The 18,189-nt window shown below is 50.6% G+C and overlaps 1 protein-coding gene across 3 annotated transcripts; it reads left to right on the top strand.

The window, feature by feature from the left end:
• Positions 1-3,514: 3,514 nt before the first annotated feature.
• On the top strand, positions 3,515-18,089 carry FOXP3 (forkhead box P3). Of its 3 annotated transcripts, XM_036306149.1 has the most exons (12): positions 3,515-4,096; positions 10,360-10,591; positions 11,114-11,218; positions 11,307-11,445; positions 11,828-11,915; positions 11,985-12,089; positions 13,479-13,566; positions 13,769-13,849; positions 14,806-14,956; positions 15,576-15,652; positions 16,958-17,059; positions 17,254-18,089. In XM_036306149.1, exons 2-12 carry the CDS (start codon positions 10,382-10,384, stop codon positions 17,401-17,403), a joined length of 1,296 nt encoding a protein of 431 aa, XP_036162042.1. In that variant the 5' UTR covers positions 3,515-4,096; positions 10,360-10,381; the 3' UTR covers positions 17,404-18,089. The 3 variants fall into 3 exon arrangements, with proteins under 3 accessions (XP_036162042.1, XP_036162040.1, XP_036162041.1); XM_036306147.1 differs by having other exon boundaries at positions 11,828-12,089; XM_036306148.1 differs by lacking the exon at positions 3,515-4,096 and having other exon boundaries at positions 8,466-10,591; positions 11,828-12,089.
• The last annotated feature ends 100 nt before the right edge of the window (positions 18,090-18,189 follow it).

Genomic DNA, 18,189 nt, shown 5'->3' with positions numbered 1-18,189 from the left:
AACTTTATTTTTGTATCACCTAAAAGTCCAATCTGGTGAGTAGTCCAGGGACTCCTTCCTACCTTCCCAATTAGGGGCTTGTCTGTGGCCAAGTCTAGACCCCAGACTCTCATCCTTTAACAGATCCTATCAGCTCTCCTTTTACAATATTTCCCAAATCCACCCTTTTCTCACCCCCCTCCACTGCCAACACCATCACCAGTCCCCTGAACTATTGCAGTAGCCTCTCTCTCACTGGCCCCCCTGCTTCTACCCTTATTCCTACAGTCAGTTCTATGCTCAACAATCAGAGGGATCCTGTTAAATCTCATCTGCTCACAATTCTCCTGTGGCCTCCTCCTACAAGGTCCTGCATTGACTAACCAACCCTCTTGTCTCCTCTCTGACCTTACCTCCTACACCTCTGCCTCTCTCTCACACTATTATAACCTTACAACCTCCTTAGCAGACCTTGAGAAAATCAGACACACTCCCACCCACCCCAGGGCCTTTGCACTGGCTGTTTCCTCTGGAATTACTCAGAGTGTACATGGATCCCTCCTTTACTTCCCTTCAAGTCTTTGTCAAAGACCCCCTTCTCTGGGGATTTTCACCCACCTCTTTGGTTTTTTTGTGGGGTTTTCTGTTTCTGTGTTTGTTTTTTATATATTTTTATTGATTTCAGAGAGGAGGGGAAAGGGAAAGAGAGATAGAAACATCAGTGGTGAGAGAGAATCATTGATTGGCTGCCTCCTGCATACCCCCTACTAGGGATCGAGCCCACAACCTGGGCATGTGCCCTGTCATGGAATCAAACCGTGACCTCCTGGTTCATAGGTCGATGTTCAACCACTGAGCCATGCCAGCCAGCCCTATCTCTTTGTTTAATTCTGCCCACTGTCCCCCAGAAGCCTTCATTGGAGAGGATGTAGTCCAGTACAGAGAAGAGGTGATGAGCTCTGTCCCTCTCTGCCTACCTGACCCCCAGTTCTCACTCTGCAAGGGTCCTGGCTCTCAGCAGCAGCAGCCTCCCCCTTCCCCCGCACACACACACCCTGAGCCTCACTCAAGTAGCCTCCTGGGAATCTTTGGGCCACCACTCTCAGTTTTCCTCCTCTTTCTCTAGCCACTCCTGTGACAGTAAGGGAGAGATGGTCTGGGAAGGCATAAGGGAGGTTCAGCCCTTACCTCTAACCCTGAAAGAAAAAACCAGCCCCTTCCCTTAGGAAGGGCAAGACTTGGGACAGGGAATGAGACCTCAGCTTCTAGAACTGGCCTGGTTAATAGTTACTCAGCAAGTGTAAGAAATGTTCAGGCCCAAGTCCATGGGGAACAAGGGGTCAGCTTCCCAGGACTCCTTCTTGACAAGTACACTAATCCTCCCCACCACCACCACCACCACCCCCGGCCGCTTGCTCCCAGCCATATGCCACAACTGTTAAGTCCCTGCTGTACACAGGGTTCCTACAGGTCTCAACCTGAGAACCTTACCCCACCTTGGTGCATCCCCTGGATGCCTGGCACACAGGCCATATTTGGGTCCCAGACATGTCCCACCAACTCAGAAGCTTCAACCAGTGAAAGTTTTGTTTTGACCTAATGGTAGGGAGGGTTGGGTTTGTGTGTGTGTTTTTTCAATTGTCGTTGTTGGCTGGTTTTTTTAAGGTCTTTTTTTTTCTATTCACTTTTTTTTTTTTCTTCTTATCTTCACAAAGCCAAGCCAACAGGCCCCCTCTGGGCTTTTCCAGAAAGGTGAGTCTGAGTTGAGGAAAGAGGCTCTCCTTTTATTGAGAGGGGAGGAATAGAGGCAAAGGGGTGAAGGGATGGGTCTTGGGCACAAGGTTTGTACCATGTGAATAAAAAGCTGTTTCCAATTTCTCTTCCCCAGGCCTGAAACCAGTCTTGCGGATACTTTGGAGTGAACACTGGATGACACAATCCTGGGCCATGCCGGGCATTGGGGAGCCGGGGACTGGGAGTCTCAGCCATGGCCTGTCAGGAGAAGCTCCTGGGTGCTGGTCTCCCCTGTTGAGCATTGATTGGAGGAGGTGCTCCCTGAGGTGAGGAAATGCAGCCACCAATTCTTGGACAACCTTAACACCGCACAACCTTCAAGCCCCCCAGAAGAACCTGAGAACCTCCCTGTCATTGCATCCTAGTATTTAAAACCTGAGACTGTTGGGCTCAAGGAAACTTGGGGGTTTCAAAGTCTGGCACCAAAAGGCAGGGCCCCGCACCTGCCAGCTCTGTGATCTGGGACAAGTTTCTTGACTACTTCGCGTCTCCATTTTGTTCACCTGTGTAATGGCCATGATGTCAAGATGGACCTCAACGGGCTTTGGTGAGGATTGAATGTGACCATGTTGTTGTTGTTGTTAACCCTCACCAGATGATATTTTTGCATTGATTTTTAGAGAGAGTGGAAGGGATGGGGAGAGACAGAGAGAGAGAAACATTGATGTGAGAGAGACACATCGATTGGTTGTCTCCCCCATGCGCCCTGACCAGGGCTGGGGATCAAGCCTGCAACCGAGGTATGTGCCCTTGACCAGAATTGAACCTGGGACCCTTTAGTCCGAGGGCCAGCACTCTATCCATTGAGTCAAACAGGCTAGGGCGTGAATGTGACCATTTGTGAGAAATGTTCAGCACTATGTCTGGCACATGGAGAATTCAAGATAAATGTCAGCTACGGGGATGTTGGCAGATATCTGGACTCCTAAAGCCTTGGAAACGGGGATTTCTCTAAGTCAGGGGTGGGCAAACTTTTTGACTCGAGGGCCACAATGGGTTCTTAAACCGGACCGGAGGGCCGGAACAAAAGCATGGATGGAGTGTTTGTGTGAACTAATATAAATTCAAAGTAAACATCATTGCATAAAAGGGTACGGTCTTTTTTTTTTTTAGTTTTATTCATTTCAAACGGGCCGGATCCGGCCTGCGGGCCGTAGTATCCCCACGGCTGCTCTAAGTAGAAAGTCACAAAGGCTGAGGCAAAAGCATCAGGCCATGGTATCCCTGACTATGAGCGGGCTGGGCTTCGTGAGGATGGGTGCATTAATACTGGGGTCCTGGTCAGGACCTTCCCCACAGGGTGGCCTCTGGGTCAGAGCTCTCAGGCCATGATGAAATGAGACTTTTCTCCCTGTCCTCAGTGATGCTCAGTGGATTCTGGGAGCCAGTGATTCTCAGACTCTTCCATTCTGGGAACTGTGGGGCGTGGGGAGGACTCTCTGATTTTTCCTCCATCTAGTAATTTCCCTCACCCTCTGTGGGAAGGTGGGTTGCAAGGATGTCCAGAGCTCCCCCTTCCTGGTCAGTAAGAACAGTGATGACCATAGCAATGCCACCTAAGGGGGAACTGAGGCCTGAAGCAGGGCAAATCCTCTGGAAACCTAGCCCTATTCCATTTTTTCCCTGGTGTTTCCCATCCACACATAGGGGTTTGGTGCCTCTGTTTCTTTTCCCGGAGACCCTCAAATAGCTTCTCACTCACAGAGTAGGGTCTGTGAACACCCAGGGCGCCCTGTGATTTATTTGATTTCTTTTCCTTTGTTGTTTTTCCTAACTCTACACACTTTTGTTTAAAAAAAAACTGTGGTTTCTCATGAGTCCTGTTATCTCATTGATAGCTCTCACCTCTGTGGTGAGGGGAAGAAATATTTTCAGATGACTTGTAAAGGGCAAGAGAAAAACCAAAATTTCAAAATTTCCGTTTAAGTCACATAATCAAGAAGAGGAGAAACGAGAGAGAGAGAGAGAGAGAGAGAGAGAGAGAGAGAGAGAGAGAGAGAGAGAGAGAACTATGAGAGCCCCCCCCACCCAGTGATAATAAGTGCACACAGTCATCGAAAAAAATTGGATTATTAGAAGAGAGAGGTGGCTTCCACACTGTGGGTTTTCTTCTCGGTATAAAAGCAAAGTTGTTTTTGATATATGACAGTTTCCCACAAGCCAGGCTGATCTTTTTCTGTCAGTCTACTTCACCAAGGTGAGTGTTCCCGCTCTTCCCCACCAGATGCGGGTCCAGTGGAAGAGATGACAATGAGGTAGGCACTGGAGGGTCAGAAGTCCTCCATATAGTCCAAACACATGCGGCTACTGTGGTCCTGGTCAGGTAAGGTATTTTTTACAATAATAATAATAAATGCCAGAAGACTGATAGGTAAAGTACTTAATCTATGCTTGGGTGGAGGCAAAGATAATTAAATTGATATGTAGATGGGTAGGATTTTTTAAAATATGTCAACTACCAATCTTTATGAATTTCAGATCTTTAAACAACTTGAAATGCTGTCCAGGTATAACTGGAAATTTCAATTACATCTCTCACCTCTCTTCGTCTCTTCTCTCTCAGTATCGCCCATCCTTCTGTCTCTATTCGCCCTGTCTCACTTATTCCATATTTATCTGACCCGCTCTTTCTCTGTCTGTTGCCCTGACTCAGAATTTCCGTCCTTCTGTCTTTATCTGCTATGACCATTTTTCCTGTCTGTGTCCTCTGTCTTGACCACACTCCATCTGATTCCTTTCCTCAGTCTTTCTCCCACCATCTCACCTGCTCTCTTGTCTTGCCTTCCCACCCAGCATACGGCACAGAACTTTATACACAGTTGGAGCTCAATAACAGTGTGTTGAATAATGCTGATGAGGACATTTACATTTTATAAGAATGATCATCAATTTTGTGTGCTCGGATCAAAGGAGGACCATGAGCTGTCGGGTCAGGTTGTGGACTCAACTGAACTTGTTCTTGTATAAAAGGAGACCCTCCTGGAGGGCACTTGATGCCATTGTCAACTGTGGTTTAACTGTGTGGTCCTAATCCCAGGACCTTGTGTGTGTGTGTGTGTGTGTGTGTGTGTCCAGAATCCATGTCCAGGAACAGAACAGGCTGTTCAAGGCTGGGATGAGTTCGTCTCTGCAGGCTTAGCAAGTGCTCAAAAAGTTTTAGCTGTTAGTATTTTTTAACTCAATTAGAATCACACTATTTATTGGCTTTGTTACTGTTTTATTCAATTAATAGGAGCATTTTTGTAGATCACTAAAAATTGTTTCAACATATGATCGTTCACAGATGTCAAAACTGACCTCACATTGGCATGAACCATGATTGATTCGACCAAATGCCCATCACTGGACATCTGGGTTGTTTCTCGTTTTCCCCCATAATCATCCCTGATTAGTCCCTTGGATTCCTGAAAATAGAGTTCTTATGGCAAAGGGTGTGTGCATTTTTAAGGTTTCTGACCCTCTTTGCAAACTGTTCTTCCAAAGGTTGTGCTGTTTTATGCTCCCTCTACTCAATCTAACCCTGGGTGGGTATTGTCATTTTTAAATCCTTTTCTCAACATAACAGGTAAGAAAAAAATTACCACATTGTTGAAATTTACATTCTTTGATTACTTAACTGTTTATTGACTATTTGTGCTTTGGGGGGTCTGGTGTCCTTCATCCTAAAAGGGTGTTCATCTTTTTTTCTTATTGATTTACCATAGCTCTTTATTTAAAAGGACATTAACCTTCCATCAGCCCTACATATATAGCAAATATTTTCTTTTGTCTATTTTTTCACAGTGTTTTGTGATACTTGTGATGTTTTTATATAGTCAAATAGATTAGCCTTTTCTTCTGTGGTTACTGTCTTTGGTTTTGTGCTTAGAAAGTCCTTTCCCACTTGAAAATGAGATGTGTTCACATGTGTTGGAGTCAGACTGTCTGTGACAAACCCAGCCTCACCCCAAGCCATCTGTGTGATTTTTAGCCAGGCATCTAAACTTTCTGTACCTCCATTTCCTCATACATACTGTGATAGTAATAATAGTATCTACCTCAAAGGTGGTTGTGAGAATTAAATCTATTAACCATGTTAAGTTCTTAGCATAGGGCCTGGAATACAATAAACCCAAGATGCATATTAGATATTATTATTTATCTTTTTAATGGATCTGGAATTTATTTTAGGTTATATGATGATGCTGATATTTCAAACTGGGCAGGGAGGGGTTAGTGGGAAAATGGACTAATGGTTCACTCAATCATTTTATTTTTCCCTTAATTATCCCAGAAACATTTATTAAACCATCTATCCTACACCATCCCCCAGTTTGGGCAGTCATCACAAACTCCATTCCCTGTAGTCATGGGTCTGTGTTTGGGCTTTCTTTTCTGTTCTGTTCCTCAGTGCCTGCTCTTATACTAGAGCCATACCACTTTGCTGATTATTGCTTTGCAACACAATACAATACCCAGCCCTAGGTGTAGCCCTCATGTTGCCCTTTGTTATTCCTCATCATTTCAGGCACCATCCAGAGGCCAGCAACTGTTCTTATTTGGGGCATTCTCTCTCTCTCTCTCTCTCTCTCTCTCTCTCTCTCTCTCTCTCTCTCCATATATATATATATATGTGTGTGTGTGTGTGTGTGTGTGTGTGTGTGTGTGTGTGTGTTTCTCCTCTCAGAATCTCTCACTGTCTCTATTGTTCTTTGTCTCTCACTCTATCTCTGTCCCACCTCAGGTCTCTCCATCTCTCTTCATATCTCTTGTTCTGTGTCTCTCTTCTCCTATGTCTGTCTCTTTGTGTCTCTCTTTGTGTCTATGAGTCTCTATATATCCCTGTCTCTCAGTCCCCTGGATAGAGGAGCAGTTGTCAACTTGAAGCTCTACACCTAACAACTCACCCTGACACAGAGTGGAAGGGCCCTGGCCCTCACCTATTCCACACCTCTCCCCTTCCCAGTGTATAAGAGGAGCAAATTAAAGCCCAGAAATGGGTGAGAGGGCCTCTCCCAAGTCCTCACAGAAATACATTGGCAGATTTGAGACCCTATCTCAGCTCTTAAGACTCTCAGTGGAAGCGTTGCTCTGTCTCTCTCCCCTACTCTGAGCTTCAGTTTACCTCTCAGCATCCATGAGGGGGCAAGGGGACATGGGTTGTCCCCCATCTGTTGCCATTCCTCATTCTGTCTTCTCACAGGTGGGACCCTCACTAAGGCAGGAGGATCCATGGTCACAGTGTGGGGCTTAGCCTCCCAAGAGCTAGCTGGGTGGGTCCCGGGGCCTCATGGGAAAGGAGGCCTCGTGGGCAGAGGGTGGTGTTACTAGGAGGACATCGGTCAGTGGGTCTGACTATGGACAGAGCTCAGCCATGTCCCCAGAGTTGGCACCGGTTCCCAGAGCCTTTCCGGAGAGCCTGGTGGTGGTATCTCTACTAGCAAAGGCCACGGCTTTTCCTGCTTCCCACGACAAGGCCCTCACCAAAGGTGCACCAGCCTCAACCTCCCCTGTCTTCCTTCCCCATCTCTGGCACATTGTCTGGCCAGAATTGTCCCAGAATGGACAGGGAGTCTGAGGTCCTGCAGTGTCCATTCATAGATCACTGACATTTTGCTAAGCATTTCATGGAAGATGGGGATTGTTATTGTCCCAATTCACATAGGAGCCTGAAGAGAATTGTAGCTAGTTAGTAGCAGAGCCTGGCTCCAGGCTGGGGAAAGGAGAGGGGGTAATCCTGACTCTCCTGCCTTCACAGAACTTGGGATGGAGACTGGGGGAGGGGGGTTGTTATTGCAATTCCAGGCCTGGTAGGTGAAAGACCCAATGAAGTAGTGAGCTTTCCGTCCTTTTGGGAGTTTCAGTATGTTTGGATACCAGGAACATTGGTTCACATACTAAGAAGTTGGACCCATGGACCCCATAGAGTCTGTGGGTTTGAGATTCTGGGATCCTTTGAATCTAAGTAATGATGTCCCATGACTATGGGGTTCTGGTGTAATACCATTTGAAGACCCTGAGGGTCCCAGTATCTGTAGGATCTGCATGGCACTCCTCAAGCCTCAAATCTTGGGCCTATTCTTGCCTGAGAAGGGCCAGGTCTACAGGGCCCAGGGCTTGTCATGGTGGCCAGATGGACGTCACTCACCACATCCGCCAGCACCCTCATCACCCCACCTGGGCCACACCAGCTGAAGGATGGGCCAGCCAATTCTCGGAACGAAACCTGTGGGGTTGGGTGTCTGCCCCTTTGTCTTCCTCCTCCGTGCCGATGAAGCCCAGCGCATCCGGCCGCTGTGACGTCAATGGCGGAAAAATCTGGGGAAGTTGGAGGCTCTGACAACAGGGCCCAGATGCAGACCCCGATATGAAAACACAATCTATGTCCCAGAAACATCCTCCATGCGTCTTCTGAGAAATAGTCAGAAAGGGATGCCCCACCAGACAGTGCAGGAAGCTGGCTGCCCAGCCCAGCCCTCCCGTACCCCACTACCAGACAGACCATACCCATGTCCCCTTTCTCAGAATGTATCTCTGCTTCCCTGAGTCAGGCCATTCCACATGTGTTTGGGGAGGAGATTTCTTATAAGCTCTGGCCAACTGTCCAGGCAGCTTCAGAAGTGACCGCAGGAAGCTGTGCGGACCACGCCAGGGTAATGGAAAACATCCACTCACTAGTTTGCTCTACTTCTGTAACAAAGTACCACAAACAGGGTGACTTAACAGAAATGTATTGTCTTGGTTCTGGAGGCCTGAAGTCCTAGATCAAGGTGATGGCAGGATTGGCTCCTTCTACAGCAGTGAGGGGGAAAGTGTCCAGGCCTCCCTCCTAGCTTCTCATGGTTTCCTGGTAATTTTTGGCATTCCTTGGCTTGTAGAAGCATCACCCTGATTTCCACCTTCATTCGTCCGCTCATTCCTTCACGTACCTCCTCGTTGTCACTGATGTTCTCTCAGGCTATTATCCTGAGCCTTCAGAGGCCCAGGCTCCTGTTTCTCACACGGTAATGTTCTAACCCCGAGAGGAGACTAAGAGTTGAGGATCTGAATTTTCACCCCACCTCCCTCAGCACCACAGCTCTGACAACCCCCATGGCTGACAGCAAAGAAAGGAAGGTGCAAGCTGTTCTCCGCAGCTGTTTGCCCCACCCTGTACTGTTGGGTGATGCAGGAGACACACACAGCCCCACAGCAGGGGGCCTGTGAAATGTGGACACACACACACAACCTTTCTGGAGAAAGCAGTGGAGCTCCCAAGTCACCATGGAACTGTGGAATGCTGCACCTGGGTGTCCTCTTCAGTAACATGGAGGTTGGACTGGGCAGTCCCTTCTAGCTCTGACTTCCTCTAGGACTGGGATTACAGGATTCTGGGAAACCAAAGCCCTGCCTGTTGGGAAGTATAGGGTTCTAGAGCCACTATGAAGGGCTTTCTGGATTGGCCTTGGACAGGGGAAGAGGAGGAAGAGTGGGCATTTCAGGCAAGCCAAACGGCATGAGCACAAAGGCTTTGGGGCAGGCTGGGGGTAGATTCTGATAGGGACTGAATTGAGGAGCTCCCACAGGCCCCGGCTCAAGAGAGCCTGTCTCTCCTCGTCTGGCACCTGCCATGTCAGTTCTGTGCAGGGTAGAGCCCAGAGATGACCAGACTCCTGTACTCAGCCGTCCATTCAGCATTTCCACTAGTATGTCTAATGCCAGACTCTTCATGTTCACCCACACCTGGATCATCATCACCCCCCTACTTTGTTTCCCCCATCTCCCTCATCCCAGGTCCCATCAGCTCTGTCCCTACAGCTGCTCTGTCACTTTGACTCTCTCTCTCTCAGCCCCAGATCCAAGCTACCAGAAAGTTTTCTGACTCCACCTTCCAAACATGCTCAGAATCCACCCACTTCTCACCATCTCCACTGTCACCATCCTGGTCTGTGCTACCATCGTCACTTACTGGGACTGTTGCAGTAGCTTCCTCACTAGTCCTCTATTTCTACCCTCACCTTCTTAGAGTCTGTCCCTTCACAGCAACCAGCGGGATCTTTTGAGTCCACGTCCCCTGCTACTCCCAGATATGCCCAAGTCACTGGGGTAAAATTATGTTCCCAGAAGAAAATCAGAGACCAGCCCCAGTGGGATCAGCAAAGATTGTGGGATTAGCAAAAGTTGTGTGACCGATGCCAGGTTCAGGGAGGACTGGAGGGCTGAGGCCTCAATTCAAGGCCTCAAGTGGTGGGGGAAGAAGCTGAGACCTACCCTGGCTGAGGCCCCACAAACCACCATGAACCCCCAGCTGCCCTCTGGAGAACACATCCCCACCAGGGCTGTGCCAGCATGTGCAGGAAAGCCACATGCTGAATGGTGCAAGTCTGCACATGGGACATGTGGGTGGACACACACACACACACACACACACACCCATGTTCCTGACACCAATGTGTGTGTATGTGTGCATGCACCCATGATTAGAGCTGGGGTCTAATTGTGGGATACTTCGGGACATGTCCCAGCCAATGACTGCTCTGACCAGAGGGGGTGTCCACATGGTTCAGGTGGATGAGTATTTTGCACACCACCAACACATGTATAACTCCTTCCCCTATGTCTCTACAGCCTGACCTTGGACAAGGACCCAATGCCCAACCCCAGGCCTGCCAAGCCCTTGGCCCCTTCCTTGGTGCTCAGCCCATCCCCAGGAGTCTCGTCCAGCTGGAGGGCTGCACCCAAGGCCTCAGACCTGCTGGGGGCCAAGGGCCCGGGGACAACCTTCCAGGGCCGGGACCTCCGAGGTGGGGCCCATGCCTCCTCCTCCTCCTTGAACCCCATGCCACCATCACAGCTGCAGGTGAGGCCCGGGGCCCAGGATGGAGCAAGCAGGGTGGAGTACCTGGGCCTACAGGTGCCGACCTTTACTGTGGCACCGGGCGGGGGGCCCGGCTGGGGAACAGGAAGTGGTTTTCTGGGTCCCAGGCAAGTCTGTGACTTATGCAGATGTCACGGGGCTAAGAAAGTCCCCACTTAGCAGGTCTCAGAGATCCGAGGCTCTCCCCAAACTCCCAACCCCTCTCAGGAGAGAAGACTTTATCATGGTCCCACAGGTATGGCCATGTGTCCCCATCCCCATGTGACAGAAAAGAGGATGGGGCCCTAGGATGTGAGATGACAGAGTTGAGGCCAGTTCTGCCACTTATTAGTTGGTTGATCTTGTGAAAGTCACTCAATCTCCCTGAGGTTGAGTTTTTACATATGTATAAAGGGGATGGTCCTAGCACCTACCACGTGAGGTTGTGGTGAGGAACATATGAATTCAACATTTAGAACAGTGAGGATGAGGACAGCATCTCTCCTGCCTGCTTTCTCCCCCCAGCTGCCCACAGTGCCCCTAGTCATGGTGGCACCTTCTGGAACACGGCTGGGTCCTTCGCCCCACTTGCAGGCACTCCTCCAAGAAAGGCCACACTTCATGCACCAGGTATGGCCCGTGACTGGGCAGGGAGGAGGGAGTAGGTGGGGGAATTGGGAGGAGGCCAGGTGGAACCATAGTCCATATATGCCCCCAGCTCTCAACAGTGGATGCCCATGCCCGGACCCCCATGCTGCAGGTGCACCCACTGGAAAGACCAGCTATGATCAGCCTCCCGCCACCCACTGCTGCCACTGGGGTCTTCTCTCTCAAGGCCCGGCCTGGCCTGCCACCTGGTAATACCACACCCCACAGCCCCACAGAATCCCAGAGCCCCCCAAGTCCTTGACTATGAGCAGTGTAGGCTGCTGAATTGTGGCCCTCAAGTGTTAGGTGTCAGCTTTTATCATCTCGGAAACTCCAACCTCCGAAAAATGTCAGGCTCAGAACCTGAAGGGTACAGAACATCAAAATCACGGAACCAGATCTTTGCAGAGTTCATCAAAATGTCAGCACTTGTGAATGGCAGTCTTTGAGCTGTTCCACCAAAAACCTTGGGCGTTAGGGACGCCAGAGGCTCAGGAGGGTGGGAAGCTCAAAAGGAGAGGCCTTGTGGGCCAAGCTCCAGAGCCCAGTTCATAGTCTCTGTCTCCAAAGGTGCCCTGTCCCTACCTACAGGGATCAACATGGCCAGCCTGGAGTGGGTGTCCAGGGAACCAGCATTGCTCTGCACCTTCCCAAGCCCTGGTGCACCCAAGAAAGACAGGTCAGTGGGAAAAGCTGGGAAGGACCCTTGCCTTGGTATTCCCTCCCCTGACACCTTCTGTCCCCCCAGCACCCTTTCGACCGTGCCCCAGGGCTCCTACTCACTGCTGGCAAATGGTGTCTGCAAGTGGCCCGGATGTGAGAAGGTCTTTGAGGAGCCGGAGGACTTCCTCAAGTGAGTGGCCCAGGCCTATTCCAGTCCAGAGCGGTCCCCAGTTTGTGGGAGGAGGTCTTGGGTGCAGGTCTCAGCTCAGGCCTCACCCCGGTAGGTAGTAATTTGATAAAAGAGGCAAAAGCTGAGCCCTGGCTGCTGTGCTAAGTGGTTGGAGCATCGGCCTGCACACTAAAGGGTTGTGGGTTCAATTCCTGGTCAAGGGTATGTACCTACAATCCCAGTACCAGTACATACCTACAATCTCCTGCATGTGCAAGATATCCATGTGTCTTTCACATCGATGTCTCTCTCACACACACTCCCTCCCTTTCCATTCTCTCTAAAAATCTATGGAAAATATATCCTCGGGCCCTGACTGGTTTGGCTCGGTGGATAGAGCATCGGCCTGCGGACTGAGGGGTCCCAGGTTCGATTCAAGTAAAGGGCATGTGCCTTGGTTGCGGGCATATCCCCAGTGGAGGGTGTACAGGAGGCAGCTGATCGATGTTTCTTTCTCATCGATGTTTCTTTCTCATCGATGTTCCCTCTCCCTTCCTCTCTGTAAAAAATCAATAAAATATATTTTTAAAAATTATATATATATAAAATCTCCTTGGTAAGGATTTAAAAAAAAAAAAAAAAGAGGCAAAAGCTGAGACTGAGAATTCAAATCCAGGCTCTGTCCATCACTGGCTATAAGATCTTGGGCAAGTTGCTTAGCTTCCCTGAGCCTTGGTTTTCTCATCTGTATATGGGGCATAATAATGTATACTATTATTTACCTGTACTATTATATTACAGACTAAGAAACAGGCCAAAGAGGTTCAGTGTGTTGATCAAGATTACCAAGTTCCTGAGTGACAGAGCTGGGATTTGAACCCAGGCAGCCAGGCTTCAGAATCCACACTCCTACCTGCTTTGCCCTTCTACCTGTCATGCCGACACACCAGGCTGATTTTATTGATCCCCAAAGTCTCAGCTCCTCAAAATGGCTTTTGCTGCCTCTTCTTAGCCTCATCACAACCAGATACAAGATACCCCCAGATACTACACACACACACACACACAGTCACACACTTTCTCCAACCCTACCCAACTATCACTGGCAACTCAATGTATCCTATCCTCTTCACCACGAGGCCTTCCCTCCATCTGAATGCCTTTCCTGCTCTCACCTATCTGGCTGCTTCCAGCTTACCTCCTTCTAAGTCATCTCCAACACCCTGGCCAGGCTCAAGTAGCCAGCTCAGGCCTGGCACAAAGGAGATACCAAGTAGCATGTGTTGAAGGAATGGTGTGAGAGGGAGACTGAGGTAGAGGGGTTAGAGGCTGAGCCCTCCCCATTGAGAACATTGAGCCACGAGGCCAGGTCTGCCATGGTCACCTGCATGGACTCTTCCCTCTCCCCAGGCACTGCCAGGCAGACCATCTCCTGGATGAGAAGGGCAGGGCACAGTGTCTCCTCCAGAGGGAGGTGGTGCAGTCTCTGGAGCAGCAGGTGACATGGGGCCGGGGGTGACGGTGGGGGGATGGTGGGCAAACCTTATGTCCACCCTGTGCCAGAAGCTGAGCTCACCCAGGATGGAGACTAACATAAAGGAAGGAAGGGGGAAGGGCACTCCCAGAGAAGAACATAGCCTGAAAAAAAATATGGTGGAAAGAGGGCAGGTTGAGGTTTCACTGTGTGCCTGTCCTCACAGCTGGTGCTGGAGAAGGAGAAGCTGGGTGCTATGCAGGCCCACCTGGCTGGGAAGATGGCCCTGACCACGCCTCCATCTGTGGTAAGTCACCCCAGGCCTCATGGCAGCACAGACTGCTGGTGGAAGGGAACAGGGAAGGGCTCTGCAGTGTGCAGGGGACCTATCCTTACACCCAGGCCCTGGGATCTGTGGGCCCCTGTTCCCAGCTCCAAACATGCCCAGATCTGAGAATCTGTGCCCCTCCACTTACAACCCCTCTGACCCTAAGCTCTTGAAATATCATAACCTTGTTTTCAAAGCCACATCAAGTAGCCAGACACTTAATGAACGCAGACTGTGTGTCACTGGCAGGACTGGCTATATAACTTGCAGGGCCCAGGGAAAAATTAAAATGCAGGCCTCAGATTTCAAGGTGGCAGCCACAGAGCATTAAACAAAGGGAGGGCCCTGTATGGCTGGCTGTACAGGTCACATGCCCATGAGGTGGGCCCTGGGTGACGGGTCACAGGCATCACTTCTGATCCCTTGGCTGGTGTGAACTTATTCAGTCCTCACGATGCCACTGTAATGTAGGCACTGCTATCATCCCTAACCCCCAGATGAGGGAAATTGAGGCCAGGCAGACATAAGTGACTTGGGTAATAGAGGAGCCCAATTCAACCCCAGCTCAAGACCCCCAGCATTGGTGAGCTACACACACACTCGTGCCCACACCACAGTCTGATAAACACAGCTCATGCTGCTTTGTGGGAATACATATCAGACTGGAGTTGAGAAGAGAGCACCCTTGCTTTTAAGTGTTTTGTTTTGTGTGTGTTTTTAATTGATGAAAGAGAGGGAGAGAGAGACATGAGAGAGAAACCTGGACATGTGCCCTGACCAGGAATTGAACTGGTGACCTTTTGGGACAACACTCAACCAACTGAGCCACACTGGCCAGGGCATGGCACCCTTAGTTTTAAAAACACTCACTTATTTAAAATTCAAGTGGAAAGTTTCAGCCTCCAGGTCACCAACCTCTCCCTCACCACACCCAGGTGTCATCTGACAAGGGCTCCTGCTGCATTGTAGCTGCTGGCACCCCGGGCACCACCCTTCCGGCCTGGCCTGGCCCCCAGGAGGGCCCCAATGGCCTGTTTGCTGTGCGGAGGCACCTCTGGGGCAGCCATGGACATAGTACATTCCCAGGTAAGAATAGTCTGTGCCCTGCATGGTGTCCCTGAAACCCTGACCCCCCAGACTGACATGCAATGGAGTGGGGCTCCATACTGTTCTTCCCCACCACCACCACCTGGCCTTTGGACAAGCACATCTGCTTGCAAAGCTTCCTCTCCGGGTGTCCGTGGCCTGTAGGCTCCCATTAGGATCTCAGATGTCTAGCCCTATCTCCCCTGGGCATTGGGGCTTCAGCTATTCCATTTGGTCGTCATAGAGAAGGGAGGGAACTACCTATGTAATTTCTAGGGACTCTCCCTCTCCCCCTCAAGGGAAAATGGGGTGATTTGTCCAAGTTCACCAATCCCCTACTACCCAAAACGCCTGGGCTGTGGGTTTACCAGGGATCAGGGCTCTTGAGTGTCATCCTGGTTCTACCATTTAACAGTTACGTCTTTTTGGTGTGTAAGTTACTTCCCTTCTTTTAAACCTCTGAGAGGTTACACCCCATTTTGGTGGGAGTGGTACAGAGTAAGTGACACAAGTTACATCCAGTGCTCAGCAAACAGTAACTGATCATGGGAAGAGCAGAGGGTAGGAGAGGGAGTGAGGAGGTTTAGGTGGGGCCTGACTCCTCTCCCCCCTTGGACAGAGTTCTTCCACAACATGGACTACTTCAAGTTCCATAACATGCGGCCCCCGTTCACCTATGCCACTCTCATCCGCTGGGTAAGCAGGGCAGTGCAGGCCAAGAAGGAAGAGAAAGACGGGGTGGGGACCTGCCTCCCAAACTCCAGCCTCCCTCTAAGCACCCCCAGGGAGGGCTCCTGCATGAAAAAAAAAAAAAACTACACCTCAGATGTGATTCCCCGTGCCAGCTTCACCTCAGACCTGCCCCCACCCCCAAACCTAAACCATCACCCATGCCAAAGCAGGCCAAATGCTGGCCTTAAACCCACTCCTTTCCTGATGTCCACCTCAACCCCATACCTATCCGCCTTCCAAAGCTGTAAAATCACCCGAACACTAATCAGATCTCTGCCCCTTGCCTTAAACCCCTTCTAGGTATTACCCTAATTCTTTCCCATCCCCGATGTGCCCCAGTATGTCAACACATCCCCCAGCTAGACCCCATCCCTAACCTCTTCCTTTTAACACCTATCTGACCTTTAACTTCACCCCATCCAAACCCCTTCATCTGAATCTCCCTAATGCCTTCCCAGAACCTTCACCAGAGCCCACTCAGACTTTCAACTTAGGCTCATACCTAACACCAAACCTGAACCTGAACCTAACCCCCACACAATGCCACACAGTCTCCTACCTGGCCCCATCCTGACCCTGAACATCATTGCAACTGTAATAACTGCCCCTTAACTTAATCCCATTCCTACATCCAAAAAGATCAAATACCCTGACCCTTAGCCTCACTCCACACCTAACTCCAGCCCTGTCCCTAAACAACTATACACAATTAACCTCAACTTCACCACAACTAACCTCATTCTTGATCCTGAGCCTAACCACATCCCTGACCCATAAAATAGATAACTAGGTAACTAGGCCAATCTCTGACTCCTAACCTAATGCCACCTGGCATCCTGTTATATGCCCCATGAATAGTCATAGTCCATCCCCAGCCTGAGTCTAACCAACCCCTTCCCTGACCTTTAACTCTGCCTGGCCCTTTACATCTTCCAAACCCTTAACCTGACCATACCCCTAGCCCTTAATCTTCCCAAACCTTGAAACCTCACCCCTATAGAGAACCCCCACTCCAACCCCATCCCAGACCTTTAACCTAACTCCAGCCCTAACCCTGAGTTGAACTCTGCTCTAAACTCAGCCCTGATCCTTTACCTAACCCCATCCCGGCCCATTCTCACCCCACTTCTAACCCTGTCTCTGATCCATCACCTCCACACCATTGCCCTCCCTCCCTTCTCCTGCGCCATTTCCACCCCATGTCAGATGCCCCTCTCAGCCCAACTTTGGGGGAGCACATGCCCTTACCCCCATACCCCTGAATTCCAGGCCATCCTGGAGGCTCCTGAGAAGCAGCGAACACTCAATGAGATCTATCACTGGTTCACACGCATGTTCGCCTTCTTCAGAAACCACCCTGCCACCTGGAAGGTGAGTACCTCTGGAGGTGGCAGGGCCAGGATGGTCTCAAATGCTACCAGTACTGGGCCAAGCCTGGGGCTGGGCTTGCAAACATGATGGGAAGGGGCAGGAGGCTGGTTTTTAGTAGAGACTGCTGACATCAGAGGATGATGGCCCACCCATTGCCTCCACCCCGGCCTGACTGGCTGCTCCTCCTTCCACAGAATGCCATCCGCCACAACCTGAGCCTGCACAAGTGCTTCGTGCGGGTGGAGAGCGAAAAGGGGGCTGTGTGGACCGTGGATGAGTTTGAATTCCGCAAGAAGAGGAGCCAGAGGCCCAGCAGGTGTTCCAACCCCCTAGCTGGCCCCTGACTGCAAGCCAAGGAAAGGAAGGAAGGACAGGGGCCAACATGTGGGGCAAAAGTGGCTGGGGGCGGGGGTGACAGGCCCGGACATACTCGCAGCGACCAAGAAGTGCGTGCAGGGACCCTACTACCAAGCTGACTACCCCCCCTCCCCGAATCATATGCTCTGCACCAAGGCTGCTCAGAGGGACCTCAACCCCGCACTCCCATCATAGCCCCCCACGACAGGCTCTCCAGGCAAACTGAGCCTTCACAATTGACCACACACACAGCCTGCCTTGGGCACTCACAGGCAACCTAGGGCTGAAAAAAAGTCACAATCCTGTCGCTTGGACTTCATACAAACCCCCAAACAAAGAGCCTGTCTCAGTACACTCACACAACCTCAAATCTGCAGTCACACGGACAATCGCACCTGAGTACGCCTGTCAACCCACATACCCCGAAGCACACTCCCTCAGCCAGCCTACAGGCCCCTAGGTGCATCACAGGGGGGATGCCTACACACCCACACAGAAGCAGCCTTAGTGCCTTCAGGGTCTCAGGTCCTAGAAAGCCACATAGACACATACCAGTCACACACAGTCTTACGCAGTTCCTACCACTTACACTTGGTCACACGGTCCATTAGAACTCACCTGCACACCACGCACACCCACACAGCGCCCCAGTGGGTCTTGAGTCCCACACGACACACATGGTCACGTACACTGACTCGCCAAAACGTGCCCTGGGTCTCACCTGCCATCCACCCCTGCCCCGCCCTGAGCCCTGTGCCCCCATCCATGCCTCA

This window comes from Myotis myotis, unplaced genomic scaffold, assembly GCF_014108235.1.
Source record: "Myotis myotis isolate mMyoMyo1 unplaced genomic scaffold, mMyoMyo1.p scaffold_m19_p_4, whole genome shotgun sequence".
Lineage (NCBI taxonomy): Eukaryota > Metazoa > Chordata > Mammalia > Chiroptera > Vespertilionidae > Myotis > Myotis myotis.
Note: the sequence above shows the minus strand (reverse complement) of the source record. Positions and strands in the feature narration are given on the sequence as shown.

Excerpts from the sequence above, each read along its gene's own strand:
- FOXP3 (XM_036306147.1), top strand. The coding sequence starts at position 10,382 with ATGCCCAACCCCAGGCCTGCCAAGCCCTTGGCCCCTTCCTTGGTGCTC. Across the intron at positions 11,446-11,827 it reads CCGGCCTGGCCTGCCACCTG|GGATCAACATGGCCAGCCTG; the intron begins GTAATACCACAC and ends CCCTACCTACAG. Across the intron at positions 13,850-14,805 it reads TGACCACGCCTCCATCTGTG|GTGTCATCTGACAAGGGCTC; the intron begins GTAAGTCACCCC and ends CACCACACCCAG.